The following is a 27,423-nucleotide window of genomic DNA, read 5'->3' on the forward strand; positions in this document are numbered from 1 at the left end:
GTATCAGTCCTTTTGTGATCTGCCATGTAATGTGCAATCATGTACATCAATAGGGCATATAGAGGGTCCGTGGGGGGTTAATGCTGTTGCTTATATAGCAGCATGTATACACTATAAGTTCTGTAATTTAATTTTCACTATGGTACAGTAGTTTATGAACCCCATGGGATGCAGCTCTCATACAATGAGTTTCAGCATTAACACTGGATGGTACAATCACTGTTACATCCACACCCCGTCTGCTGTGTGTGGCAGTCAGGGTGACAATGCAACAATCGTACTGCTGATTGCATGGCTATAACGGATAGGTCAATACTAGGTCATGCTGCAGCGTTCCCCGGCGGGTAAGCTGCTGCCGTTGACTGATCCTAAGATACTAATTTAAATTAATATGCGGCTCAACAACACAATCTTAAAACACAATTAAATATTAGAGTCCCTATAAGGACTATTGCGACAACACAAACATAGAGTGAATGGGGAAGCACATGGAGAACGCCCGCATGGCTTGCAGGGCCGGCGTACGCTTCGCAGACCGAGCTACCTCAGGGCATCCCGCAATAGTGCCCCGGGCTGGCTTAAGTAGCGGTTTATATTTTACTTGTCCACTGAAGTCCCTGATGACGTTTAACACCTCGCCCATCCATCGGGTCGCAACGAACGAGTATCTCTGCATTGTATACTTTTTGCATCTTGCAGGTTGGTATGTCAAAAAAGGGACAGTGTAGTTTCTGCTATAGCCATTTTATATAATCCATATAGCGTGGGTGAATAGAATAAATTATTTCTAGTTAATATCGGATTACGTCTCCATAGTGTAGGAGCCATTATACGCTGGGAGTTACCTGTTAGCACTGGTCCCAAATGGTGTATAGTGTTCAAATGCAGCCTATTTATATTATTTAGCTGTCTGGATGTACTGTATCCTATATTTCGGCTATGTCACATAAAGGTTAATCCTGCGTGATTCTGATCCCCGCAGTGGTAGTGTAATGTAAGTTATGTATCCAAGTATAAATCCTGCTGCAGTTTTATTATTCATTATTGCATGGGTCCTCAAACTGCGACCCTCCAGATGTGGTGAAACTACAAATCCCAGCATGCCTTGCCACAGTTTTCCTATAAGGGAGTGTTAAAACTGTGGCAAGGCATGCTGGTAATTGTAGTTTCACAACATCTGAAGGGCCGCAGTTTGAGGACCCATGCATTATTGGTTACCTGTTAGTACCAGTCCCAAATGTTGTTTTGTGTTCAATTGCTGAGTATCGTCCTGATATGTACCAATTTTATTTTATTTAAATATCCGGCTTTGTCAAATAGCCGGATATATAGCAGCATCTATACACTGATAGTGTATAGATGCTTCTATATAAGCAACAGCATTGACCCCCCACGGACCCTCTATATGCCCTATAAGCCAGCCCGGGGCACTGAGTAAGCTCGGTCTGCGAAGCATACGCCGGCCCTACAAGCCGTGCAGGCGTTCTCTATGTGCTTCCCCATTCACTCTATCGCCCTTATTCAGATCTGATCCCAGTACAAAGTTCTCAAAATGGGAAAAACCATGTGCACTGCAGGTTGGGCAGATGTAACATGTGCAGAGAGAGTTAGATTTGGGTGAGTTATTTTGTTTCTGTGCAGGGTAAATACTGGCTGCATTATTTTTACACTGCAATTTAGATTTCAGTTTCAACACACCCTACCCAAATTTAATTTTCTCTGCACATGTTACATCTGCCTCACCTGCAGTGCACATGGTTTTTCCCATTTTTGTCCCCAAATCCCAAAAGGGGATAATACTTGGACAGGTCCACCATATTTATGGATCATCGAACCGCTACAGCCATACCCACACCAACAGGTGAAGAGGATGGGAACATTTTGTTGAGTCTATCAGGAGTATAATCCAGTGATAGTAGATCGTATACCCAGTATCTTTAATATTGGTATCAGTAGAACTTTTGGTTATATCTAGTCTCATGTCATTCCAGGCTTCTTCATCAGGAGGAGGTCCTAATTCTCGCTCCCAAGCAATGTCATGGGGTCTCAAGGAGGGTAAGCTAGCGTCAAGAAGGAAGGCATACATTTGGGAGATCAAGCCTTTAGTTAAGGGGCAGTGTTTACAAAAACTTTCAAAAGGAGTAAAAACTTGGAGTACAAAGAGGGAGCGTAGGGAATATAGAAAATGAGGAAGGTTAAGGAATTGAAAGGGATTAAGTAGATGGGATGGAGAGTTCTGTTGTAATGTAGACAGATAGCCATTGACCCTGGTCAGAAAAATCAGCAGGAAATTTAAATACAATTACAGAACCTTTTAGTAGATGTTCCAGGAGGAAACATGGGATTGTGCCAAATGGGGGTCAAGGGAGGTAAGTTTCATCTTAAGAGAGTGGGAATCCCAGAGTTTAGTGTTAAATTTGATAGCAGGAAGCTGTTTCGATGTAGAGGGGACGGTGTGAGGAGGGTAAACCCCATAACGAACTGTACATTTTTATACACATAACAGTTAGCAGCTGATTGGCTGTAGCACCGCTGATCCTGCACAACAAGTTTTTTATAGCTAAAATTTGTTGATAACTGGATCCCATAGTTATAAAATAATGCTATAATAAGTTTACACATACCGGTTCTCCTTGGTACCATGAAGGGTGAAATTTTTCAGCATTTCTTAGAGTGAAAAACGTATTCCTGTGAGGGTCATACATTTTATTGTCCACAAGGCCATGTGACTCTGGGTAGAGGCCCTAGAATCAGAAGAGTACATTAATTTAGAGGTATTGATTTTATGCCTACTTTTTCTAAATTAAAAAAACAATAGCTGTTGTAATCATGTGTCCAAAAATCTAATTTTCCAATAAAGAAAACACATGCATGTTCGTAAATAAAGATAAGCAAATAAGACATATGAGGTAAAATGTAATAGGGCGGCAATCATTTACACTGTGTGGAAGTCGAGTTGCACACACGCCATTTTAGGATAGTATGGCCGCCATTTTGGTTCGCTGAGTTGCGCAAATAAAGTTTCCATACCCGAGTATGTGTGACAAAGTGGACCAGAAGAGTAGCCATACTATCACACATAAATTCATAATGACATACTTACACTAAATAAAATATAGTTAAAGGTTTAGAACGCCACACATAGCTTAGTTAGCATTGCATACATCTATCTGTATAGTGTTTAGTACCGTTCCGTTCCGTTTCTTATGCGCAGTATTCCGGTCATTGCGAATATTTCGCAATAGACACGGCCCGATAGTTATGGACATAATTCCATATTCCCAAGACAGTTTCGGTTGAAAGTATATAACAAAGGAATCTAGATGTAACCGGTTTCTGCAGCTATTTACGACTCCTGACGACGATACCAACAAACAAAGGACTCCTAAAGTTCACTCCCCTGCACCTATTCAAACCAGGTGCCTCATCTAACCCCCAATCACAGTGGACCTGACATACGATCTCTGACCAATGGGAATGGCCTTTGACCTCCCCTTTCTGACCCTATAAGATAGGCGACCCAGAACAACCACGTTCACTTCGGCACATCTTTCTTTTCCCTGACCTTCAACCGGGCTATAGTTCAATCCTGAACAATAGCGAGCTCTGACCGGACTGCGCTTCGCATATTTGATGAGACGGTAACGGTTGCATTCACGGTACTTATACTTATTGTATTGTTGGCTGATTGTATCCTGTATCTGTTTTTCTTCCCTTAGTAGAGTCTAATTATTGTATTCATTGTTAGTCTATTGCATTACCTGTTATACCTGTATCTTCTATTCCTGTAACCCCCATTTGTCCATTAGGGACTTAAATACAACCTTTTACGGAGTTCTTATCTCCTTATTTCTATACAGTGGTTTGTGTCTGTTATTCGCACTTAGCGATAAAGGTATATTACGGACACAGTCCTTAAAGGTATATTCGCAGATTAGAGACAAAGTACTGCGAAGGGATCTCTTATTAAGGTATTGGTTCTTGGGTGTATAATACACAATAAAAGGTACGCTACACTGCGCTACGCTTTGTTCGCACGTAGTTAGGTATAAAGGGTACGCAGGTTACGGACATAATACGTAACCTGCGCTTTTCACTTATTGTTTCTTTGGTCATATTTCATCGGCATTAACAATTGAGGGCTCGTCCGTCCGTTTCACATTCCAGAACTCAGTACCAGGCGTGCGGCCCGACCTATACCAGCAAAAGGGTGGAAGTATTATTATCCATTGCTGGATAGGCCGGGTCCGCGGCGGTGCGGGGTTCGGGAAGTGCTAGCGTTGAACCCGAAGCACAATAAGTGAAAGCCACGTGTTTTAAAGCATATCATATCTAAGTGTTTAGTAAACTGTACTTCTGCCTGCCACAAGTAGTTTAACGGGGTATAGTGTCTTGGGTTGCTTGTTTATTACAGTATATGTGCCACGTGCGATAAAGTTCGCACACGTGGAAACAAAGGCCTGTGTTTTATTATAGTACATAGAGGATCCCTTCTGTGCAAAACTATAACTTTTATTGTTAGTTACTGCAGGGTCAGGGACTCCGCCACGTGGCGATAAGTTCTGGGCCTTTTACAGTAACGTAAAGCGTCTATTGTGTATTACGCAAGGTGCGCGCGCACGTGCCCATATCGGGAAATTTTCGCATCTTTGTACGTGATTTACGGATTAAGTGCGGGATTTATTTCGCAACTTGATACGTAACTTTCGGACGGAGTTAAGGGATTTATTCCACATTCAGGCGCAATTACTGCGTATAGCGAAACCCGAGTGCAACCTTGCAAATACACTATAGAACACGTGGGTGGCCGATTTCATCGGCGGCCTGTGAACAACGCATGTACACACGTGGCTGTTCATTGGCACTGCACAGGCAGCACACATAGGAACTCAAAAGGTGAACAGTGTTAAACCACTAGCCTTATTTAAAACAGTATAGTAATATACTGTGGATAGGGCGGTGATTAATAAAAGAAAATACGTTTTTTTTCTTTTTGTTCATTTTCCAAAAACAAGCAACTCAAGCATTATTTTAATAGATTCCTATAGCTTTTTATAAGGGATTTATACCTGCATAAGTATCTAGTGAAAAGCTACCAGCCTGGGAAGATTTTCTGTACAGAAATATTTCAAATATAAGCATAAGACCAAGGTGTAACTAGCGCCCAGTGTGAAACATAACTGAGGCGAACGGGTGTGTGACGGCACGACTCAAGCGCAGTGCAGTCCAGTGTAGGACAGTCCAGGTAGGACAGGGTGCACGTGCCCATAGGAACTGCCCCTTCAGTGGAACTGATCCGCTAGGAGGGTACAAGAAGATACATCGGAACCCAGTGATCCGATTAGCTACTTTAGAAAATCCAGTTTTTGGGGGTACAGGAAAACAAGTTTGTTGTACCCTGGAAAAATTAGGCCGCACCTTGCAAGTTGACTAGAAGTTCGCTGCTAGTTGAAAGACTTGGTGATTGAGTATCATACCTCGTATCATACCTCGTATCCTTCGCACCCGCTTGATTGTGGGACTGTTCTAGGAAGCTGAAGAAGTGAGTGTTTGGGGAGCTCTCAGACAAGTAATAACCCACCGGTATCTATTAAGCTGTGAACGTTTATTCCTGTAATTATGGGTAATAACGGGTCACGCTGTGATAACGTGCAAGTTAGGGAGGAAGCAAGCCGACCAAAAGGATCGGCGGCTTTTATTATGTGCTGTAAGCACGGTGAACGAGCAGTTGTTTACCAAAATAAATGGAGAAAAATGACACAAGGCAGCAAGTTAGAATTTCCCAGTGTTGGTAGCTTCGATCCAGAAATCTTATCGGCAGTAAAAGATGAAATATGTCTACTCTCCAATCGTAAGAAGAGAGTTAAGCACATAGAAATTCTTAAATTGTGGCAGAAGGAAGGGCAGGAACAATGGGGAATCAGATGTCTGGCAGTGCCAGATACAATCAGCCACAATAAAAATGCAACCGTAGCCGCAACAGCTCCCCCACCCCCATATGTGCCGAAGGGGTTAATGACTTATAAGCGAGACCTGAGTAGTAATTTACCTGTTGCTAACTTGTACCCTGTCTTATCCCCTTATAAGGAAACCCGAGCGGAAAACGAGCAGCTGTTGGCACTGGCCGTCTCCCATGCAATTAACATGATTGAGGGAAAAGCTGAACCGGCTAAACCTGCTGCTGGGGCTCCAGCACAGGAAGAGGAGACGGCTGATGCCAACAGCATAGTATTGGACCCAGGTAAGAAAGCACTGCACAGCACAGACACAGACGACTCCCAAGAAGGTCCCAGTAATGCAAATGTGGTACAAACATACCCTGTACGCACACTGGAGGTTCCCTATGGTAAGGCAGACAGAGAGGGTGTGATACCTACCAGAAAGATGACCATGCTAAACCCATGGACACGGTTAGAGCTGCGGTCCATCATTACAGATTTCCCTGATCCTAGGAAAGATCTGGCATTGTGCCGGAAATTTGTAAGGGATCTGGGAAACTCTGATGAGCCCACCAACAAGGATTGGAGAATCATGTTGAGGGCCTGTCTCCCCACTCACATAGACATCCCGAAATTCATTCAGGATAGTGGATTGAAAGTGGACAAGGAGATAAATGATGAGATCAACCAGGAAAATATACGCCTAATCAACTTACAATTGGGAGTATATTTTCCTGCGGCAGTGGAATATAGCAAGATTTTCACCATCAAACAAAAGGATGGCGAAACTGCTGCTGATTATTTCACTAAGGCCTTACTGGAGGTATCAAAATACACTGGTGTCTCCGAGCCTAAGGACGACCCCCACCTGAGGGAGATGATTGTCTCTGTGCTGGTGGAAGGGCTTAGGGAAAACCTGAGAGCCAGAGTCCAAACTTCTTTCCCAAATTGGCGTGGAATGACAGTGGATGCCCTACGGGAATCTGCTGTGGACCACGACCGCAACATTAAGAAACACAGGGAACTGCAAACTGACAAACTGATGATGGTTAGCATCCAAGCCCTTACAAATGCCCCAAATAAAGCTGCATACCAACGAAACACCAGGGACACAGTTAGAAAGCCAATTATCTGTTACAACTGCAATAGGGAAGGTCACTACTCAGCTCATTGTAAGTCAGGAAACCCCAGGAGTTACAAAACACATAGGCGAGAATGGGAGCCTCACCAGGGTGAGACAAGGAAATACCCAACCCCTAGACAATGGGAGGAGACAGACAGGTCACGCAACATGCCTCCTCCCCATCTGATGGCTGACACGGTACTAAGGGCAACCCAGGTAAGACAATAGGAAACAGGTCATACCTGTATCCTACAGCCAGTTAGACTAACACAACACCTTAGAGAGGAACCTCAGGTGAAGGTTGATATAGCTGGAGTAAGGCAAACCTTCTTGGTTGATACAGGGGCGGCCAGATCTGTTCTCAACACTCCTCTTCACTTGGGTTTCACTGACCAATCAGTAGCAGCAATTGGGGTAACAGGAAAAATACAACATTACCCACTGACGAAACCAGCAGAGGTTACAATCGGGCCTCTGCATACCAAACACTCTTTTCTGTTGGCTGCAGCGGCCCCGACTAACCTTCTGGGTAGAGATTTACTATGCAAAATGGGATGTGTCATCTATTGCACCCCCGATGGGGTATTCCTGGACACTCCTAAAAATCTTACACAAGAAGTGCAAGATATGCTGGACAGTCCTCAGAGGCTAATGTTGTATTCCACTGTTGTAGAGTCAAATCCATCTAGGGTAGCTGAAATTACAGCACAAATACCGGGTTCCCTTTGGACTAAAGATGGACAGGATGCTGGGCTGATGGCAAATGTAGCTCCAGTAGAGATCCGCTTAAAAGAAGGCAGAATAGCCCCAAAAATACCGCAATACCCTTTAAAACCTGAAGTTGAGCTAGGAGTATTCCCAGTGATCCAACGATTGCTCCAACAGGAAATCCTAGTTAGAACTTCCAGCACGGCCAATAGTCCCATCTTTCCTGTGAAAAAGAGCGGGGGGGAGGGGCTACAGACTAGTGCAGGATTTAAGAGGGGTAAACAAAGTAGTTGAGAGCCAATTCCCCGTAGTGCCAAACCCAGCTGTCATCTTAATGCAAATCCCACCTCACTGTACTCATTTCACAGTCATTGATTTGTGTTCAGCGTTCTTCTCTGTCCCGTTACACCCAGATAGCCAGTATCTGTTCGCCTTTACCTACAGAGGAGTACAGTATACCTGGACACGACTCCCCCAGGGATTCATAGACAGCCCCAGCATCTTCTCCCAGGCCTTGCATGATTGTTTGCAATCCTTTCAACCCCTGAGTGGTTCGATACTGATACAATATGTCGATGACTTATTGTTGTGTTCTGAGTCACTGGAGTCATCAGTGGATGACACTAGACAGCTGCTGATGCATCTCTCAGAGACAGGACATAAAGTATCAAAGGATAAGCTGCAATTATGCCAGACCAGGGTTAAGTATCTGGGCCACTGCCTTACCCAAGGGCTGAGACACCTCACCGACGACCGAATCCAAGCGATTCAGAACATGGTACTGCCACAGACCCAGCACCAGATCCGTACATTCCTAGGCATGTGTGGATACTGTCGCAATTGGATCCCAGGATTCTCTATTCTGGCATTACCACTACAAGAGATGGTTTCCTCAACTAAGCCAGATCGGGTCTCTCATACTGAGGAATCTGAGCTGGCTTTCGAGGAACTAAAGGTGAGCCTAACAAAGGCCCCAGCACTGGGAATGCCAGATTATGGGAAACCCTTTGAACTGTACGGAACTGAATCAGCTGGGTGTGCGGCAGGAGTACTTGTACAAAAACATGGTGATGCCAACCGACCAGTAGCGTACTACAGTGGCCAGCTGGACACAGTAGCACGCTCACTCCCAACTTGCTTACGAAGTGTGGCCTCAATAGCACAATTAGTAAGCAAGAGTGAGGACGTGGTGTTGGGACACGATTTAACTGTTCATGCTCCCCATGCTGTCTCTGCCCTCCTAAATTCTGCCCAAACACGTCATGTGTCCTCAGCACGGTTCACCAAGTGGGAACTGGCGCTGATGGCCCCAGTAAATATTACCATCAAAAGATGCAACACACTAAACCCAGCCACATTCCTTCCTCATGTGCCCTCCAAGGCACAAAGGGTGGAGAGTGATGGGAATGTTGCTGAAAATGGTAAAGCAGAGTTTAGTGATGGTGAGGATAAGCATGATTGCATGACCTACCTGAATCAGACCTTTACAGCACGTCCTGACATAAGCGACAGCCCATTAAGTGAGGTAGACATAACCTTATTCACAGATGGTAGCTGTCATAGACAGACGGAGACGGGAGAGCTGTGCACAGGCTACGCGGTAGTAGATGGAGAAGGTATTGTGGAAGCTGAACCCTTGGGACCACCTCACTCAGCACAAGTAGCGGAACTGGTGGCATTGACCAGAGCATGTGAACTGGCCAAAGGAAAATCAGTTAACATATATACCGACTCCAGATATGCTTTCGGAGTAGTACATGATTTTGGAGCCCTATGGCGCCTCCGAAATTTCATGACGGCGGCTGGCACACCAGTGGCGCATGCGACATACATTAGGAGACTTCTGGGAGCTATCCAGCTTCCAGACAGAGTGGCTGTTATCAAGTGCAAAGCTCATACATCAGAGAAGGACCCGGTGTCACTTGGTAACAGCCGCGCTGATGAGGCAGCGAAAAGGGCCGCATGCCCTGTAAATATTTTCACCCATCCTACAAACCTTTGTACACTGAACATGGTATCCACATCCAAACTGATAGACATGCAGAATTTGTGTTTCCCACAGGAAAGAGCAGTATGGAAGTCGAAGGGATGTGGCCAAGAGTCCACCGGACTTTGGAGAGATGGACAGGGGAAACCAGTGGCCCCCAGGGCATACCTTCCTAGTCTAGCCGAGGCGGCCCATGGGCTGACACATCTTGGGAAGGAAGGTATGTGCAAGCTGGTAAAGGCCTACTGGTGTGCACCAGGGTTCGCTTCTCAAGCAGGTAGAGTGGCAATGTCATGCCTCACCTGTTTGAGGAAGAACGTTGGAAAAGCCATCCCAACAGAGCCATCCCACATCCCTCCTACAGAAGGCCCTTTCCAGGTAATACAAATCGACTTCATACAGTTACCACCCTGTAGAAATTTGAAATATGTATTAGTTTGTGTTGACATGTTTTCCAGCTGGGTGGAGGCTTTCCCCGCTGCCTCCAACACTGCTACCTTTACAGCAAAGAAAATATGTCAGGAGTTTGTCTGTAGATATGGTATCCCAAAGGTCATTGAGAGTGACAGAGGCACTCATTTCACAGGAGAGGTCTTCCAAATCATGTGTAAACTCCTGGGGATTAATAGTAAACTTCATACTCCATATCGTCCCCAGGCGAGCGCCAAAGTTGAGAGAATGAATGGTACTATTAAGAACAAATTGGGTAAAGTTATGGCTGAAACAGGGTTGTTATGGCCAGAGGCATTGCCTATTGTGCTGTATAGCATTAGGACCACTCCCAGGACTCCGCTCAACTTGTCCCCCTTCGAGATATTGTTTGGTCGGCAGCTACACATCATGATAGACCCACAGGATGATCTCAAATGTAATAATGAGTTAACTGTACAGTATATCCTAAAGCTAAACAAACAGCTAAGGAAACAACAAAAACAGCTGAATTTACTGAACCCTGATATGCCTACCGAGAATTGTCATAATCTTAAACCAGGAGACTTTGTTATGATCTGAAATTTTTTACGCTCAGGTTGTTTGATAGACCGTTGGGAAGGACCGTACCAAGTTTTGTTGACCAGCACTACATCAATTAAAGTCGCAGAGAGAGAGACTTGGATACATTCGTCCCACTGCAAGAAAGCCAGTAACCCAGAGTCCCAGTGTGCAGAGAGCGAAAGAGAAGAAGTCTCGCTAGAAGCATTGTTCCGGGAAGACTGAGAAGCAGCCAAGGTCAAGCAACCTGAGCGAGCAAAGGTCCAAGAGCAGAGCAAATAAAAGTCCCCTGGTAGAGATGATGGAAGGACTCCAAGCAACAGGTTCACAGTTATGCACCTATTTCTTTGTTTTCTTTCTGTTCCCTCTTCTTCATCCAAGGATACTCGGTGGCTGCCACATTCTAGAGCGATCGGAGCGGAGTTCTGACAGTGTGATAATGGACCCAGATAGGGGTGAGGTAGAATCCCTAAACCAGCTTGATACTTTGCCCATGACAGGAGAAGGTAAAAGGTATGAGGAAAACGTAGTTCAAGGGCTATGTGATGGGTTATTGTCTGGTGAGTACTGTGTCTGTAGATATTGTCAACCTAAAATGGAAGAAGAATGCATCCAGCGATGTCAGTCGACAAGTAAGGCAACTACCGGCCGACATCCCTTGAGTGATTACCACTCACTAGTGGGTAAGGTCTTAAACCAAACAGAATGCTGGGTGTGTTCACAAGTGCTACATAAAAGGAGTAGTGTAGGCCTAGTCCCATACCCGCTTAATATTTCTGAGATAAGTGTATTAAATAAAGGGAGGCCACTGGATAAGAGATACCTGTATACCAGGTCCCCTAGTCTTAGATTACACCCATACCAAGTGGACAAATCCCTTGTATGTATGAACTTCTCTAGTTCCAGAACGATTGGTACTTGGGAAGTGACATGGCACAACCAGACAATAACTTACTCCCAGCGTCCAGATGGAGAGCCTATTGATAAGGAATTATTGTTAAAAATCCGAACCAGTGGGAGACACTATAAATATGTCTACACGGTGAAGAAAAGTAAAATGATGGCCGGCAGAGTATCAGCCGGCTACTGTAATATGACCCTACAGCCAGAAACTTGTGAGGAACAAGTCAGGGAGCAGGGGACGGGAATGTTCTTATGGATAATGTGTGACAAGATCATGAAATACTCTGTCCCTTATTTTCTCCCTGACGACGTTTAATATATTTGTGGTAGAAGGGCGTACAAATGGCTCTCCATGAACTACGTTGGTATTTGTTATCTAGGCAGAGTATTACCTGAAGTGATGACCCTCACACATGATGAGATGGTGAACATACACAGAGGTATACCTCCTCCTTACACTCATACCCATTATGATCAAATCCACAAAAGGGATTTAACAATCAAGAAAGAACCCCTAGCTTCTGAAATGATACACGAGTCGTTCGGTATCCAACTCCTCATTGCATTAGATATCACCCATACCGCCAGAGGAGTCATAAATTTTAAATATATACAAGCATTAGCCAGCTTGATAGATAACATCACTGAGATTTATGATGACACTTTTAGATACACTGGGAGGGAGTTGCAAGCGTATAAAAGAGAGCTAGTCCAACATCGGATGGTGTTGAACTATCTGACAGCTATGACAGGAGGATATTGTGTCACCCTCTCTACACAGTTTGGGGTGAAATGTTGTACATATATCACCAACAATACTGAAGACCCAGAAGAAATCATCGATCATCGGATGGATGAGATTCTTCAGCTTAAATGGGAATTTAGAAGGGAACATAATATCAGCCTGGCGGAAATAGGTAACAAAGTTAGTGAATGGACCTCCTGGTTGAATCCAATGCACTGGTTCTCCGGTTTAGGAGAATGGGCGCAAGGAATCATCGCTAACATAGGGAAACTCCTTCTCTGTATCGGTGGTGCCATCATAGTCTTTGTGCTATTGTTCAAATGTTTAAAGGTGGTGACCCGGGGAAAGACAAAACGTACCGAAATCATGAGTGTAAGAACGAGAGATACAGAGGAAGACCAGGGTTTGGTATATGACCCTAGAATCGAAACCACCTCTCTTTAAAGAAACCATATTTGTGAAAGTATATATGTTGTAACCACCCCTGTTTTTATTTTTATCCCAAAATTGTACATTATCCTTCGTGACCCTGAGTAGATTGTTCGATAAATGCGGCCCATCGTTTATCCATGATCCTGGATCGGCCGAGAGCAGATGGTTTACTCCCCTTATATGTTTAATTCATGTATCCCAATTTCTCTGTTAGGATTATGAATTTCTGTATTGCTGTGTAAAATGTTTTGTATTGTAACAGTTTTATATTTACTGTTAAAGGGTGGACTGTGGAAGTCGAGTTGCACACACGCCATTTTAGGATAGTATGGCCGCCATTTTGGTTCGCTGAGTTGCGCAAATAAAGTTTCCATACCCGAGTATGTGTGACAAAGTGGACCAGAAGAGTAGCCATACTATCACACATAAATTCATAATGACATACTTACACTAAATAAAATATAGTTAAAGGTTTAGAACGCCACACATAGCTTAGTTAGCATTGCATACATCTATCTGTATAGTGTTTAGTACCGTTCCGTTCCGTTTCTTATGCGCAGTATTCCGGTCATTGCGAATATTTCGCAATAGACACGGCCCGATAGTTATGGACATAATTCCATATTCCCAAGACAGTTTCAGTTGAAAGTATATAACAAAGGAATCTAGATGTAACCGGTTTCTACAGCTATTTACGACTCCTGACGACGATACCAACAAACAAAGGACTCCTAAAGTTCACTCCCCTGCACCTATTCAAACCAGGTGCCTCATCTAACCCCCAATCACAGTGGACCTGACATACGATCTCTGACCAATGGGAATGGCCTTTGACCTCCCCTTTCTGACCCTATAAGATAGGCGACCCAGAACAACCACGTTCACTTCGGCACATCTTTCTTTTCCCTGACCTTCAACCGGGCTATAGTTCAATCCTGAACGATAGCGAGCTCTGACCGGACTGCGCTTCGCATATTTGATGAGACGGTAATGGTTGCATTCACGGTACTTATACTTATTGTATTGTTGGCTGATTGTATCCTGTATCTGTTTTTCTTCCCTTAGTAGAGTCTAATTATTGTATTCATTGTTAGTCTATTGCATTACCTGTTATACCTGTATCTTCTATTCCTGTAACCCCCTTTTGTCCATTAGGGACTTAAATACAACCTTTTACGGAGTTCTTATCTCCTTATTTCTATACAGTGGTTTGTGTCTGTTATTCGCACTTAGCGATAAAGGTATATTACGGACACAGTCCTTAAAGGTATATTCGCAGATTAGAGACAAAGTACTGCGAAGGGATCTCTTATTAAGGTATTGGTTCTTGGGTGTATAATACACAATAAAAGGTACTCTACGCTGCGCTACGCTTTGTTCGCACGTAGTTAGGTATAAAGGGTACGCAGGTTACGGACATAATACGTAACCTGCGCTTTTCACTTATTGTTTCTTTGGTCATATTTCATCGGCATTAACAACTGTAAAACCCATTTGATTTTGCAGTGTAAATGATTGCCGCTTTAAAAAAATTGGAGATTGCTTACCAATTCTCTCACTTTCTGTATCTCTCATCCTATTACATTTTGACCTTAGTATGTACGAAGTCTTGGCAATTGATAGAGTGGATGAAGATAAAGTACCAGCCAACTAGCTCCTAACTGCCACAGGCTGTATTTGAAAAATTGTCATGAGCTGGTTAGTTGGTACTTTATCTCAGTTGACTTTATCTCTCTCCCAGGCTTAGTACTTAGACCCATAAGTTTAGCAGTAGTACGCCAGATAATGTAAGCGATGCCAGGTCACTAAGGGGGGACATTTTCTAAGATGGAAGTTCTATTTTACATGGGATGTTGCTATGGGCAACCAATCAGACTCTGAGATATTTCTTACCAAATCTCTCACTTTCTGAATCTCTTATCCTATTAAATTTCCCCCAGAGTCTGATTGGTTGCCCATAGCAACATTATTAAATTTCACCCTATATATTTTATCTTCTAGAATGTACATAAATAAGAAGTAGACTTTGGTTGGTTGCCCATAGCAACATCCCATGTGAAATAGAACTCCCATCTTAGTAAATTTCCCCCTAAATATGTAACCAATGATGCACCAGTAGCATATGCACCAAGTGAGCATCATGCATCAGGTACACTTCGGCACAATTTTGTAGATGTTCAGGGGTGGATTTATTAAGCTTGATGAAGTGATAAAGGGGGAAATTTACTAAAGGAAAATTGTAAAAAAATAGGTGTATTTGTATCCAGAAATACACTTATATTTGACATTTACTATACCGAAAATACGGCAATTCGTACTCGTATTGATGTTCTATCAATACGAATATGAATTGCCATATTTTCGGTATAGTAAATGTCAAATATAAGTGTATTTCTGGATACAAATACACCTATTTTTTACAAATTTCCTTAGGTAAATTTCCCCCAAAGTGTCTGGTTTTTATCACCGGCCAATCAGCTTCTACCTATCATGTTTCAAACCAAGCCTGTAACTTCCCATGTAGGAGCTGATTGGAAGGTGATAAAAAAACAGACAGTTTATCACTTCACCGAGCTTAATAAATCTACCCGTCAGTTTGATAATAAAGTATTGATTTGATCTAAGGAAAAAAAAAACAGAAAAATTGTTTTACAAAACCCTATTATACATCCACGAGCAATGAGGGAGCACATATCAACATGAGTAGTGAATCTGCAATCATCAGCTGTTAGCTAGCATTGACGACCTTCATCATTGTGTATTGGCTCCTGGCCCAGGCACGCAAACAGTATACAGCTTTGGCAGGTTACTTTGTGTTTCTTTCTGAGGGTCTACATCTGTTTCGAGTGCTGAAACTAGGATTTTAGTCACCTGGCACAAGGCAGTAATTTGGCTCTGCTCCAGCTTCTCCCCTCTCCCCCTGCATGCACAAATAGGTATCAAATCCAGCATCTGGTGCATGTGCTCCCCTAGCCAAAGGTAGAACTACCATTGGTGCAGCAGGTGCTAACCCTGTGGCTAAGGGCCCACTGTTGCTTCTGTGACCCTTTTCAAGTCACCTACAGCTTTTCCCTGTCACACCCTAACCAACAATCAACCCCCCCCCCCCCACACACACACACACACACACACACACACACACACACACACACACACACACACACACACTCCCCGTGTTGCATATTATGAACTTGGGTTGGCATACCTCCCAACATGACCCATACCAGGAGGGACACATTGCTCTGTTTCTGGACTTCCCTCTTAATGTATGATTGCCATCACCTGTTTCAAACTTGATAAGAAAGGATATTCAACACATGTGATGGCAATCATAATTAAGGGAGAAGTCCTGAAACAGAGCATTGTGTCCCTCCTGGAGAGGGTCATGTTGGGAGGTATGGGTTGGGGGTGGAGGAGGGGGGCCCAAATAATATTTTTGCACCTGAGCTCACCACCCACAAGTTCTGCCACTGTGCCTAGCCGCAGGTAGTTTTGGCCATGCCCAAGCTCAATGACTGGAATTGCTAAAAGGCCTTGTAGTACATCCATGACTAATTAGCCTTAATTTTCACCCTGACAGTTTGGTACTGATCTGTGAGGGGAGACACATAGGGAACTACTGCTTGGCAATAAAAGGTTTGGATCAGATGACAGGATGATTGAGTGGAGAGAGTCTAGTGAAGAAGCACCTGGATGCATAAAGAAGAAAAAGTTATTTAAATAGTCAGCAGTCACTGGAGAGATAAATAGCCAACATATACTGTAGAGCAGGCATGTCCAAACTGTGGCCCTCCAGCTGTTGTGGAACTAAACATCCCAGCATGCCTTGCCATAGTTTTAACATTCCCTAATAGCAAAACTGTGGCAAGGCATGATGGGTCTTGTAGTTTCACAACAGCTGGAGGGCCATAGTTTGGACATGTCTGCTGTAGAGAATAGCAACGGAGGCAGCCCTGGAGCAAATAGAGAATTTAGGGATATTTCAGAAGACTGAGCAGAATGAGTCTAGTGTTAAATATGACATTGGAAAAACAAGTGCACTGAAGAACACCATTTTACCATTGAGAACTACTGTCAAATATATACATGTAGATTCATAATTTTGACAGAGAACATTGTTGACAGCGATTGGAAACCTTAAATTGGTTCAAAGACCAATGCTTGTCTGCAGAGCAAAGGGGAGTGACCCAACGTGACCTCTCTAATGCATCTGATACGAGCACTATGAAAGATATAACAATTTTATAGGCAAAAGTTATTGAAAACAAGGAAATTGCATAATAAGGCTTGGTTAAAGCTACTGTTAGAAATTTGGGCTTGAGTGGAGAGGAAAGGTCTTCTCCTAAACAATCATGAGATACCAGTGGAATAAAATACGGAGGATCTAGTCCCTCAATGCAGTGCGCTCTCTTAATTAATTGTTGTCCTAACAAAATAACCTGTGTTCAAACAAAGATAGGTTTAAAACCTTGAATGTTAGTAACGGTGCGTACACGGTTGCGATTATAGCAAATATCGCTGGAAATATGGTCGCTGAGCGACCATATTGCCAGCGATGTAAAAAGTTTGTGCACCTATCGCCGGGTGTGCGCTCCCGCTTTCTGCCCGTAGTGATCGCTGGTCGCAGGAGCTTGCTCCTGCGAACAGCTGATTTCCACTGCCGGTCTCCCCCGACAGTTTCTTTTTCATCAGTGACCATCTCTGGTAGCTGATGCAAACGGGACACCGTGCGATACATCCCTCAGCGTGAGCGATATATCGCTCAGAGTGAGCGATATATTGCCCCGTGTGTACAAGGCTTAAGTTTGGGCTGGATCTGTCTGTGCATGGTTTACCTAAACCGGAAAGACAACATTCATTGGCCCTCAAGGGGTTATATCAGTTTCACAGGATGATAAAGAGTCAGAAGCCCATAATATATTCATAAAGTGCATGGACAGGGTCAGTGACATTAATTCCAGGAGGTTCTGGGCTTTAAAGATAACTTAATTGTGATTGAGAGTATGCTGTAAGTATCACAGGGAAGTCAATAAGCTAAAATGGAATGTGGGGCATATTCTCAAACCATCTCTGGAAAGCGTCACATCTGCTAGAAGTCCAAGGGAGATATCATCAGCCAAGCGTTGGCAAATATCCAGCTGAAGTATAGTATTTTATCTAATGGCCCAGAGCAAGTAAATTGAGAGCATTGCAGTAATTTCTGAGATATTACACGTATTCTATAATATTTGTGCCTCACTACTCCAAGAGACAGATGAACAGATGAACTACGTAGTGTGAGCAAGTACTACAGACTCTCAACACTAATCTGACTGGCATATGTAGATTGGGTTAGGCCATACTGTACCTGCAACATGTGGAGATGTATCTTGAACTGGTAGGGGCTGTCCTATACCAGATAAATCATGGCACATTCAGGCCTGTCAACCAAAGACTGGCTCTCATTTAGGGGATTACCCTTAATGAGCTTTCTTGGATAGTTCACATTGATATTTACACACACAGCACAAAGGGGATGCCACCAAAAATGATTAGCCTGGCTTGCTTAACTGATGTGGATTCACTTTTGATCATGCCTGGACTTTTGTGTGCAAAGAAAAAGGACGTGTGGAAGTTCCTGCCCATTAGGTAAGAGAAATGTGCTGACTGGATGGTAAAGTTATACCCATTAGTAGAGAAATCTGGGAGCAACAGCGGAGGGATTACTACTTCAGAATGTCTGGCTGATGCAAATGTTTATAAGTGTTGTCTCAGATAAGTTCATTGGTGCAGTGAGTTGGTGCCACAGCAGGAGAACTTAAGACAAAAGAGGCAAAGCTACTAGCCCACTTGCAAGAGCCCGCAATAGACTTAATGGAAAAAAATTGTGAGATCTGTAGGCAACTAGCCTGACTTAGTAAGCTTCACTAGCAGATTTTGCAAGCCCTTCATGATGAAGATAGGGATTTGGGAAAATATAAGTCTGCAGGCTTAATAACTAACCATCACTACGCAAAATTTATGGAGGCCATGATAGATCATTAATATAAGTCTCAAGACCATTGCATGCTATAGAAAACCTTCCATTCAAGTCAGTAAACCTCAACTCCTAGTATGCACAGGCACACCCCAGTAGAGACAGAGGAAAAAACACCCCAGTAGAGACCAATGTGCTATCACCGTTGACAAGGTTTTCTGGGTGATGTTCTTCATGCACTATGGTGTACCACTCAGACGAAGGGCTGTGAGACCCCACTAACAAAAACACCTTATGGTGTGTGCATTAGAAATTCCCCAAAAGACTCTGTTTCAACCTCCAGGTGACCCGAAGCCAGAGAGATTTATCCACACAATTCTCAATATGTTATACACTCTCAGCAACTAAAGGTACATTCATTAACTACAAGAGGAGCAAAGGAATGCAGAGGCATCCTTGGGAAGACATGGTGGCCGAAACATGAACAAACAAGTAGATTTAATACATGGAGTACATACATATCAGGAGACAGAGTGTAGACAACAATGACCCACTGGGAAGCATCACATTCAATTGATGGCATAATGGTGTTAAGAAAATGCTCTCCTGCCCATATAACTTATGAAGCATTCAAAATCCAGGTCGGCGGTGCTGGCCTCCAGGGAATCCTTTCAGACAATAGTTTGGAGGACCCGGATGCCAGCTGTGGTGATTTCGACTTGCCGGAACTGCTGCAGGGTTCCTAGTATTCGCTTTACCCTTCTGGCTGTGCTGACTGCTGGATATGTGGCTCTCATAGGGAAGCGCCCGCCGCTTTGCAGGCTTTAGAGGCCAAGTACTGTCCAGAAGGGAACTGGTGCCCAAAATCAACCGGACATTTTAAGGAAGTGGCAGAAAAAATGCAGGCATGCCCATGGAAAATGCAGACGTGCCATGGCGTTTGGAGGAAATGTGCATGGCATTAGCTCCAGCCTCGATCAGCTTGTCTCTAGCAAAGCCGCTGAGTATGTCCAGGGCTACGTAGAGACTGCACACAGTGGACAACTCATTAGATGGCGAGCAGCTTGCAAATGGGATTGCAGCTATTCGTGGCACTGCAATATTTTCGCAAGCCATGCACATCAATTCGCAGAGGGCAGGATTTAACTCTGGCTGGGGAATGTATACCTGATCGCGGGGCTCCGAAAATAAGCAGCCGCAGGATTAGATATGAATATAGGTTCACATCCAAAACTCCATTCTGTGGCACCCCCCCCCCCCCTCCAACAGCCTAGCCATAGTACCAAAGCCTAACCCTAACCCCAATACTTACCTTCAGGATATGTTGGGATTGCTATCGTCGGGATTCTGTTCATAGGCATGCTGAGCACAGGGATATTGACTACATCCCTTTATGATGTACAGTATGCATGTTCCAACTTAAAAATTAAGTAAAAATATTTTATTACCACATCTGCAGTAGTTGTTCTAATCAGTAATGAAGATTTGTTGTACATTTATCATAAAAGGTGTCTCTGAACATTGTTGCCAATTTTTGAAATTATGTAAAAACAAAGAAAAAATATATGAAAAATAAGAAATGTACTGAGATTTTAAGATTTGGACTACAATTTTGAGAAATGGAAGATCCCAGCTATGATGATTGCTCTTTAAGTACTGTAGCATAACTATAAACAATCAAAACATAAAAAAAAAACTCTGACCATACCTCAAGCCCAGAACCAGATTTATGTAGCCCTGGTCTAAATTTATAACATGGGAAATAGGTCATACTGTACATTTAGAAATTCAACAATTCAAATAACTTACTGTGACAATACTGTAATGGTTGGGAAATGTCTTTGATGGATACACAGGCCTTAATGCACGTGTATACGTCCCATATTTTTCTAAAAGATGGAAGCAGAGAAAACAACAATAAGTTACACAAAGGCTAAACAACTATTGTTCAATGCTAGTTTATGACCGTAACCAGGGGCGGATTGGCCCACCGGGAAACCAGGCCATTTCCCGGTGGGCCGGGCCAAAACTCTGTAAAAACAAGCCGGACGTGTTCCCCCTGGACTGCCCACATCTATTGCATGCACAATAGCGCACAGCACCTCCTGGGACCCATGGGCTTCTCATGTGCAGCGACATGCAGCGGGCAGCAGAAAGGAGAAGGTGAGCCCGCCCCGCATTAAAAACACTGGCACCGATCCACACCCCCCCCCCCGTCCCCCCCCCGTACATCACCGGCCGCCACCAGCACACACCCACCCACCCCCCCCGGGCTACCAAGCTGGTCTGAGTTTTCCTGGAAATGGGAGAGAGTCTAGTTTGACATTCAATAGGTTGACGTCAAAAGCTCGACATGCACAAGGTCAATTTTGACAACAGATTGTCACGCACAAGGTCTACACTGACAAATGCTTGACACAAGCAAAAGGTCGACATGTGGTTTGCAGTGGTGGACACTTCTACTGGAGCAAGTAATTATTGTTGCTACATTGCTGGGACAGCTGCTTTGAAATGCAACTGTGACAATTGCCAACATCAACACATTCGCTGAATCGCTGCTAATGGAAGCAGCAAAAGTTTTCACTGCCTGGTTCTGTTTTAGCAGTGCCAGTGCGCATACTACATGACCTCAGGTCATGCATGTATTCTGCAAGTGCCATGAGGTGGTATAGGGAGCTGAATGCATTTCTCCTAGCAATTCTGATATCTTTCCTATAGGAAGCAATGGAGCTCAGTGGGTAACACCATCTGAACATGGCATTACTGTAGTACCTGCAGTCTCCATAAATGTTGAGTTCTGTAATCTGTTCTGCATTATATATAGGAAATATCACTGATACAGTGGGTGACAGTTAATGGGATGCGAAATTTAGTAAGGTTCTAAAATCACACAATATCGCATTTTCCAAAATCATGATCGGAGAAATGGGCGGGCCTAACTCCCAGTCTGTGGGTGGAGCCACAGATGTAAACACAAGTCCTGCTTGTGTCTACAGCGTGCGTGCGTACCAGGAGAAGCACAGAAGCTATCATGCTGGTACGATTTCTTTCCACAGGAACCCCAAATAGATTCTACAGAACAAGGGGAGTGATCCTTCATGTTAAGATAGTGTAGGTGAGTATAGTATGAGTGGGCTATGTGTGTAATAAACTTTTACTGTTCGTATGTGTCGTACTACAAGTCCCAGCGGGCCCTTTAATGCCTCGCATGCTGGGATTTGTGGTTCTCGAAGTCTCTGCATGCGGTGCAGGCTTGCTGGGACTCGTAGTTCCACAACAATACACAATTAGTTTAATCTATTTTTAACCACTTATCAACCCCATTTTTTACATGCTGCAAACACTTACTGTAGGAGTGGGATTTTTTATATATCCTACAGCAAAAGCAAGTAAAACACCAATGAGCATTGTAACTCAAGATTTAATGTTTTCTTGGTTCAGATAGTTTTTTGCACTATTTTACACATATTTACAATGTACTGTACGTCTGGTTCTAGAGCACTGCAGCATTTATAACATCACTTGTACAGCTGCTTATAAATGTGAAAAATAAAATAAGCATAGTAGAAAATGTCCAAAAGTTATGCCTTCTAAAATAGCTTTGCACAAAAGCCAGCTTCTTGACATGTTTATTCGTTTTATGCCTGCACATTCTTAAATAGTGTATATAAAAATGATTCCGTGACATTTTCTCTTGGCTCTGATTTGTTAACATATTATTTTACCGAGAGCGCTTGTGTAATGTTTCCAGTTTCCTGCATGAAAGCAGACTCACTTACTACAGAGCAGAAAGATTTTTTAAATATATTGTATGAACTTTATGGGGGAAATTCAATCAGCTACAGTAATCTGCATCCCTTGGTGTAATTCAGTTGTCCCCGACAGCCAGCATTATCTGGGATTTTGTTTCACCTGTCCAAAGGCTGAACCTACAAAATCCCCAATAGTTGCCTGTTTTTCATAGACCCAAATGAGATAACATGTTTGTTTTCATGCAAAAACTGGACAACTTCATGCGGTAAAAATGGAGGAGAGGGAGAAATAATTGAATAAAAAATTAAGTAGTGGTTACAATTTAATTCCCCCCTTTATTTCTTTCCACTCTATTTTTTTATTATTATTTATTGTTATTAATACTACTTTTTTTTTAAAGTTTTACGGTTTTTATTTTTACCGTTACTACTTACTAATTTAGGAGTGCCTTACATTACATTACATATAATTGGGAATGCAAAAATGTGGACTTTTTTAAACTGGGGATCACCATTTGCTGGTAGGACTATTTTTGCATTGATTTACTTGGAAAGATGGAGCTTACACGGAAGACAGCAAGACTCTCGGACAGCGAATGAGTCTTTAATAGCAGAGCTATCCTTCCAAATACACAGATGTACCCTCTTAAATCGTTGTGTGACCTTCTTCAGCCAGCAGCTGCCCTATTGATATCTATGTACATCCCTATTTTGTGCTACTCCTTCTCCTGGTACCCCCTGCAGATTACAGTATTGGTAGTGGGAGCATGTGTATGTTGGTGTGGACACATCTGTATCCCTGAAACTATGGTGCCACCGGATGAGATGATGAGCTACAATAGTTGCAGGGTGTATGTTCCAGTGCGCACTGATTACCCAGACCCCATAAGGAAAACGGCACTGTATTTATGGTTAGATGGTAACCATAAATTAAGAGGGTTGTAATACAGGATACCAACATTTTTACCATCTTATTGAAACACGTACTGTAGTCTACTTTTATTCTAGATAGAGGCTTTATCGAAAAGCTGTTTTAAATAGGAGCAGCTTAAAAGTGGGTGTGGCCATACAATAATATCCCTAATTCAAATTACACCACACATTATGCTACACAGTAGTAATTTCCATTATACACATCACACAGTAGTGCCCCTTATACATTATGCCACACAGTAGTCCACCCTTCCATAGGGCTTATGTGACAGCCCATGAGCTGCCTTGCTCTCTGAAATATCCCGTGAATCAGCCCATATTTTAAAAAATGGCGTTAATTTAAAAAGAGCAAAATTAACCAGGTTTGATCTTTTACGTGATATGGGCAGGCTCACCGGAAATTTTTGAAGGTGCAGCTCACAAGCTATTACATAAGCCCCTTATAATGGTCTTCAGCTACTACATGGCTGTGCACAAGGATGGGGTTACTCACTCAGTTTGCTGATCACAGGAAGAAGTCCTTCCCACATATATAGATACTCTGCTCTAAACCCATCCAACGAGAATAAGATAACTGGAGGCTGAGAGAACCTAAAAAGCATTAAATAAATTAGCAGGCAGCAACTGAATAGTCAAATTATTGATCATCATTAGATTCACTGTACTGTATATCTATATATCTATATATGATTTAATATATAAGCGATGGGGTCTAATATGGCCCCATCCTATGCAAATTTGTTTATGTACCAATTTGAGAGACAACATATTACTTTAAATACAATTTATTCTAAATATGTTAAATGTTACAAGAGTTTCATCTGTATCTAAATGCTATCCCAAGTACAATTACATTCACGTGTAATTATAGCCCATGCAGCATTAACTTTTTTGGATGTTACGGTCAACATGGTTGATGGTAAATTTTCTACTGCATTATTCAAGAAACCCACTGATAAGAACACATTATTGCTAGCCACTAGCTTCAACCCCCAACCTCTCAAAAGGACTGCCTTATTCGCAATTATTAAGAGCAGTACGCATTACCTCTAATGTGAATGATCTGGATGTTGTTTTGGACAGTGTGTGTGTGTCAGGAGATTAAAGATCGACTCTATGATCCCAAAGAGGTGTATTAGGCCAGGGACAGATGCAAAAAACTTCATAAAGAAGATCAAGTTATGATGAAGGTCAAGGATGAGTGGTGAGAGATTGTATTTTTCCAGTACTTATACTGTGGCATCTAAAACGATCTGTGAATCAATAATGAAACCTTGGCATATTGGGCCTGATTCTAGTTGACTCGTTAAGGTGCGAAGATCACGGCTTACTGAGTGAAAAGTTGCTCCCCCCTGCAACTATGCGAGGGGATGTGTACCGAAGACACATTCGCTTGCATGCCGCCGCCGCCGGAGAAATCATTCGATGGTCGTTGGAATTGAAGTCAGTCTCAACTGACTGTACGGCTGACGTCATGTGAAGTCAGTCGCCTGCCCCTTGCAGGCATCGTCCGCCTGTGTACCCATGGGAATGCCCAGCATTATCACAGGGACGCCCATAAAACGCTGGAGATCATAAGTGCTGTACGTATGATCTCCATGTTGGACCTCCTGCCAGCAGCAAAAGGGGAGAAGTCGCATAGTATATGTACACCTTAAAGGTGCCCATACACGGTACAATTGATGAGATGCACACTACAACACACATCTCATTGCACAGCTCAAAAAGTATGTGCTGCACATACTTTTTGTACTAATTTGCATCTCATTGCATTGCAAAACGTATGCGATACGATCTAGTCCAAATCGCATACAATAATTGTAATTGTACCGTGTATGGGCACCTTAAGAGTTGATCTACAGAAAATGTATTTGTGTAAGAATCAGAACAATAAATACAGATTCCAGTAGAATCCAGTAGAACAAAGACAAATATTTTTAAGTTATTAGTACTAAAAAAATACAGGGGGCACTCTGCAAAACAGCACTTTCTGATAGTGTGGATGGTAAATATCTCTAAAAGTTTGTTATGATCTTATATAGAAAAAAATGTAATTCTTTTCAGGGATGTTTAAAAAAAATGATTCTACATACAGATGTAGCCATGCTCATTGTTGCCGTGCCAATCGCTATGTGCGACTCCTGCAGGAACGATGCTCTCCCATGGCTCACGGAAATGCATTGTTTAGCAATATTGCAGGGTGGTGGTTCCAAGCTGTGGGGGCAAATTTTATGCACCAAGCAAGCAAAAGCAGCAGGGTCGCCGCAACAATAAGCATGGCTACATCTGTAAGTGGCAGAGACCCACGGCAAAGATTATGATTATACTACTTTTCCTTGCTGTACATAACCTACAAAGTGCAGTGTGTTGTTCCAATAAATAAAAGATTGTGTTCAATTTTACTTTATTATTATCAAACTCTCGAGATGTAAAATCTCACTTGTTCTAGAACAAAGATGAACGTACTATTGTAAATTTAAAGATGAACACATGGAAGATCATTATAGATATACTATATGTTAAATTTTGCAATACATTTATGTATATACAGTAGATTGTAAGCTTGCAAGACAGGCCCTCCTACCTCTATGTCGGATTGTTACTACCCAGTTTGTTTTATCACTGCTCCCTTTTGTAAAGCACAATGAAATTTGCTGCACTATATAAGAAACTGTAAATAAATAAAATATTGAAAAAAGGTTCTGGTATTGGAAAAAAGGATCATGAACTCACCCAGGTGGGCAAATTGGTGTTTGAATATCTTCATATTGTTCCTGTACCCAGCTTTTGTTTCCTGAAAATGAAAATGTATAGTTATACAGACACAGCTCTCGAGAATAAACTTGCTATTCCAAAAATATTTAAGTTTCCGAGTGCTGGCATTTAGTGACATATCAGTAACATACTAGCCAACTACCATGGTAGCAATAAACTAATAAATGCAAATGTAAAAAAATACAGGGCTGCTTTGCACTCTAGAGGAATATTTTTTTTCATTGCAACCCTAAGGCAATTCATAAAATATCTTTATTTTACATTCAGATCAACAGCGGGCACTCTGGGCCTGTATCTAGGTCTTATGCAGATCCAAACGTGGCTATCTCTGGAATGCAAAGAGAAAGCTAATTTAGCAATGCATGTGTTTTAATGTGTAGGCCTATTGTGCCCTTTTGGTGTGCAAGCCTTCCATCACTAGTATAGTCATTTACACCTAACACCATACTGGATGCAAGAGATTAATCTAAAGTACAGTAGAGGTCCCTCAGCATATGCACCACTAGAACACAACTCTGGCTCTTTGCCCATGAGATGTTCTCATCCATGCTTTTACACAGTTGTCCTTCAGTTGACACCCGGAAACATCCACAAAGATAAACTAACATGAACCAAATCAGAATTGGCCAGAGATACGCAAATATGCATATGTTCACAACAGAGTATGTGCAGTTTGTGGGATGTGGGAGCAGGGCCATGTTCGTTTATAGGCACACTGGACAGCTGTCCAGAGCCCCACGTTTCTAGGGGACTCCGAGCAGGGGCAAGTGGCATCCTCCATATCAGAGCGGCCAGGCTGCATACTCTACCTGCCTCTTAGCATCCAGCCAGACAGAAAACGGCTGTCAGCATGCTGATTAATTGAAGGCTGGAGTTATCCTGCTCCAATCAGAGTGCTGACAGCCAGTCACTGTATGAAAGCATGTAGAGAGACAACACAGGAGGGGTATGTTGTGATTTTTGAAATATTGGTTCCAGTGAATGGGTGTGTAGGGGCTCTATTGCAATGTTTTGCCCATGAACTACAATGCTATTAACCCACACTGCCTGGGTGGGTGCCGGATGAGTGACCAACTGTCGAGAATCCATGTTGTTTTCTGACATCAGAATCCCGACCATCAGTCGCCCAGCAGTTGGAATCACAACTTACACTGGCTATTTTTCCTTGTGGGGGTCCCCA

General features: G+C 42.9%; 1 protein-coding gene across 1 annotated transcript in view; it reads right to left on the reverse strand.

Moving 5' to 3' along the window:
• Positions 1–27,423, reverse strand: part of ENPP1 (ectonucleotide pyrophosphatase/phosphodiesterase 1) — a 139,062-nt gene that overhangs the window by 47,500 nt on the left and 64,139 nt on the right. Inside the window, exons 5-8 of the mRNA XM_083176706.1 lie at positions 26,202–26,262; positions 23,962–24,059; positions 20,593–20,672; positions 2,625–2,744 (exon numbers count right to left, since the gene is read on the reverse strand). Of these exons, the coding sequence (XP_083032832.1) occupies positions 2,625–2,744; positions 20,593–20,672; positions 23,962–24,059; positions 26,202–26,262 (359 nt within the window). The remainder of the gene's footprint in view (positions 1–2,624; positions 2,745–20,592; positions 20,673–23,961; positions 24,060–26,201; positions 26,263–27,423) is intronic.

This window comes from Crinia signifera, chromosome 3, assembly GCF_055691185.1.
Source record: "Crinia signifera chromosome 3, ASM5569118v1, whole genome shotgun sequence".
Classification (NCBI taxonomy): domain Eukaryota; kingdom Metazoa; phylum Chordata; class Amphibia; order Anura; family Myobatrachidae; genus Crinia; species Crinia signifera.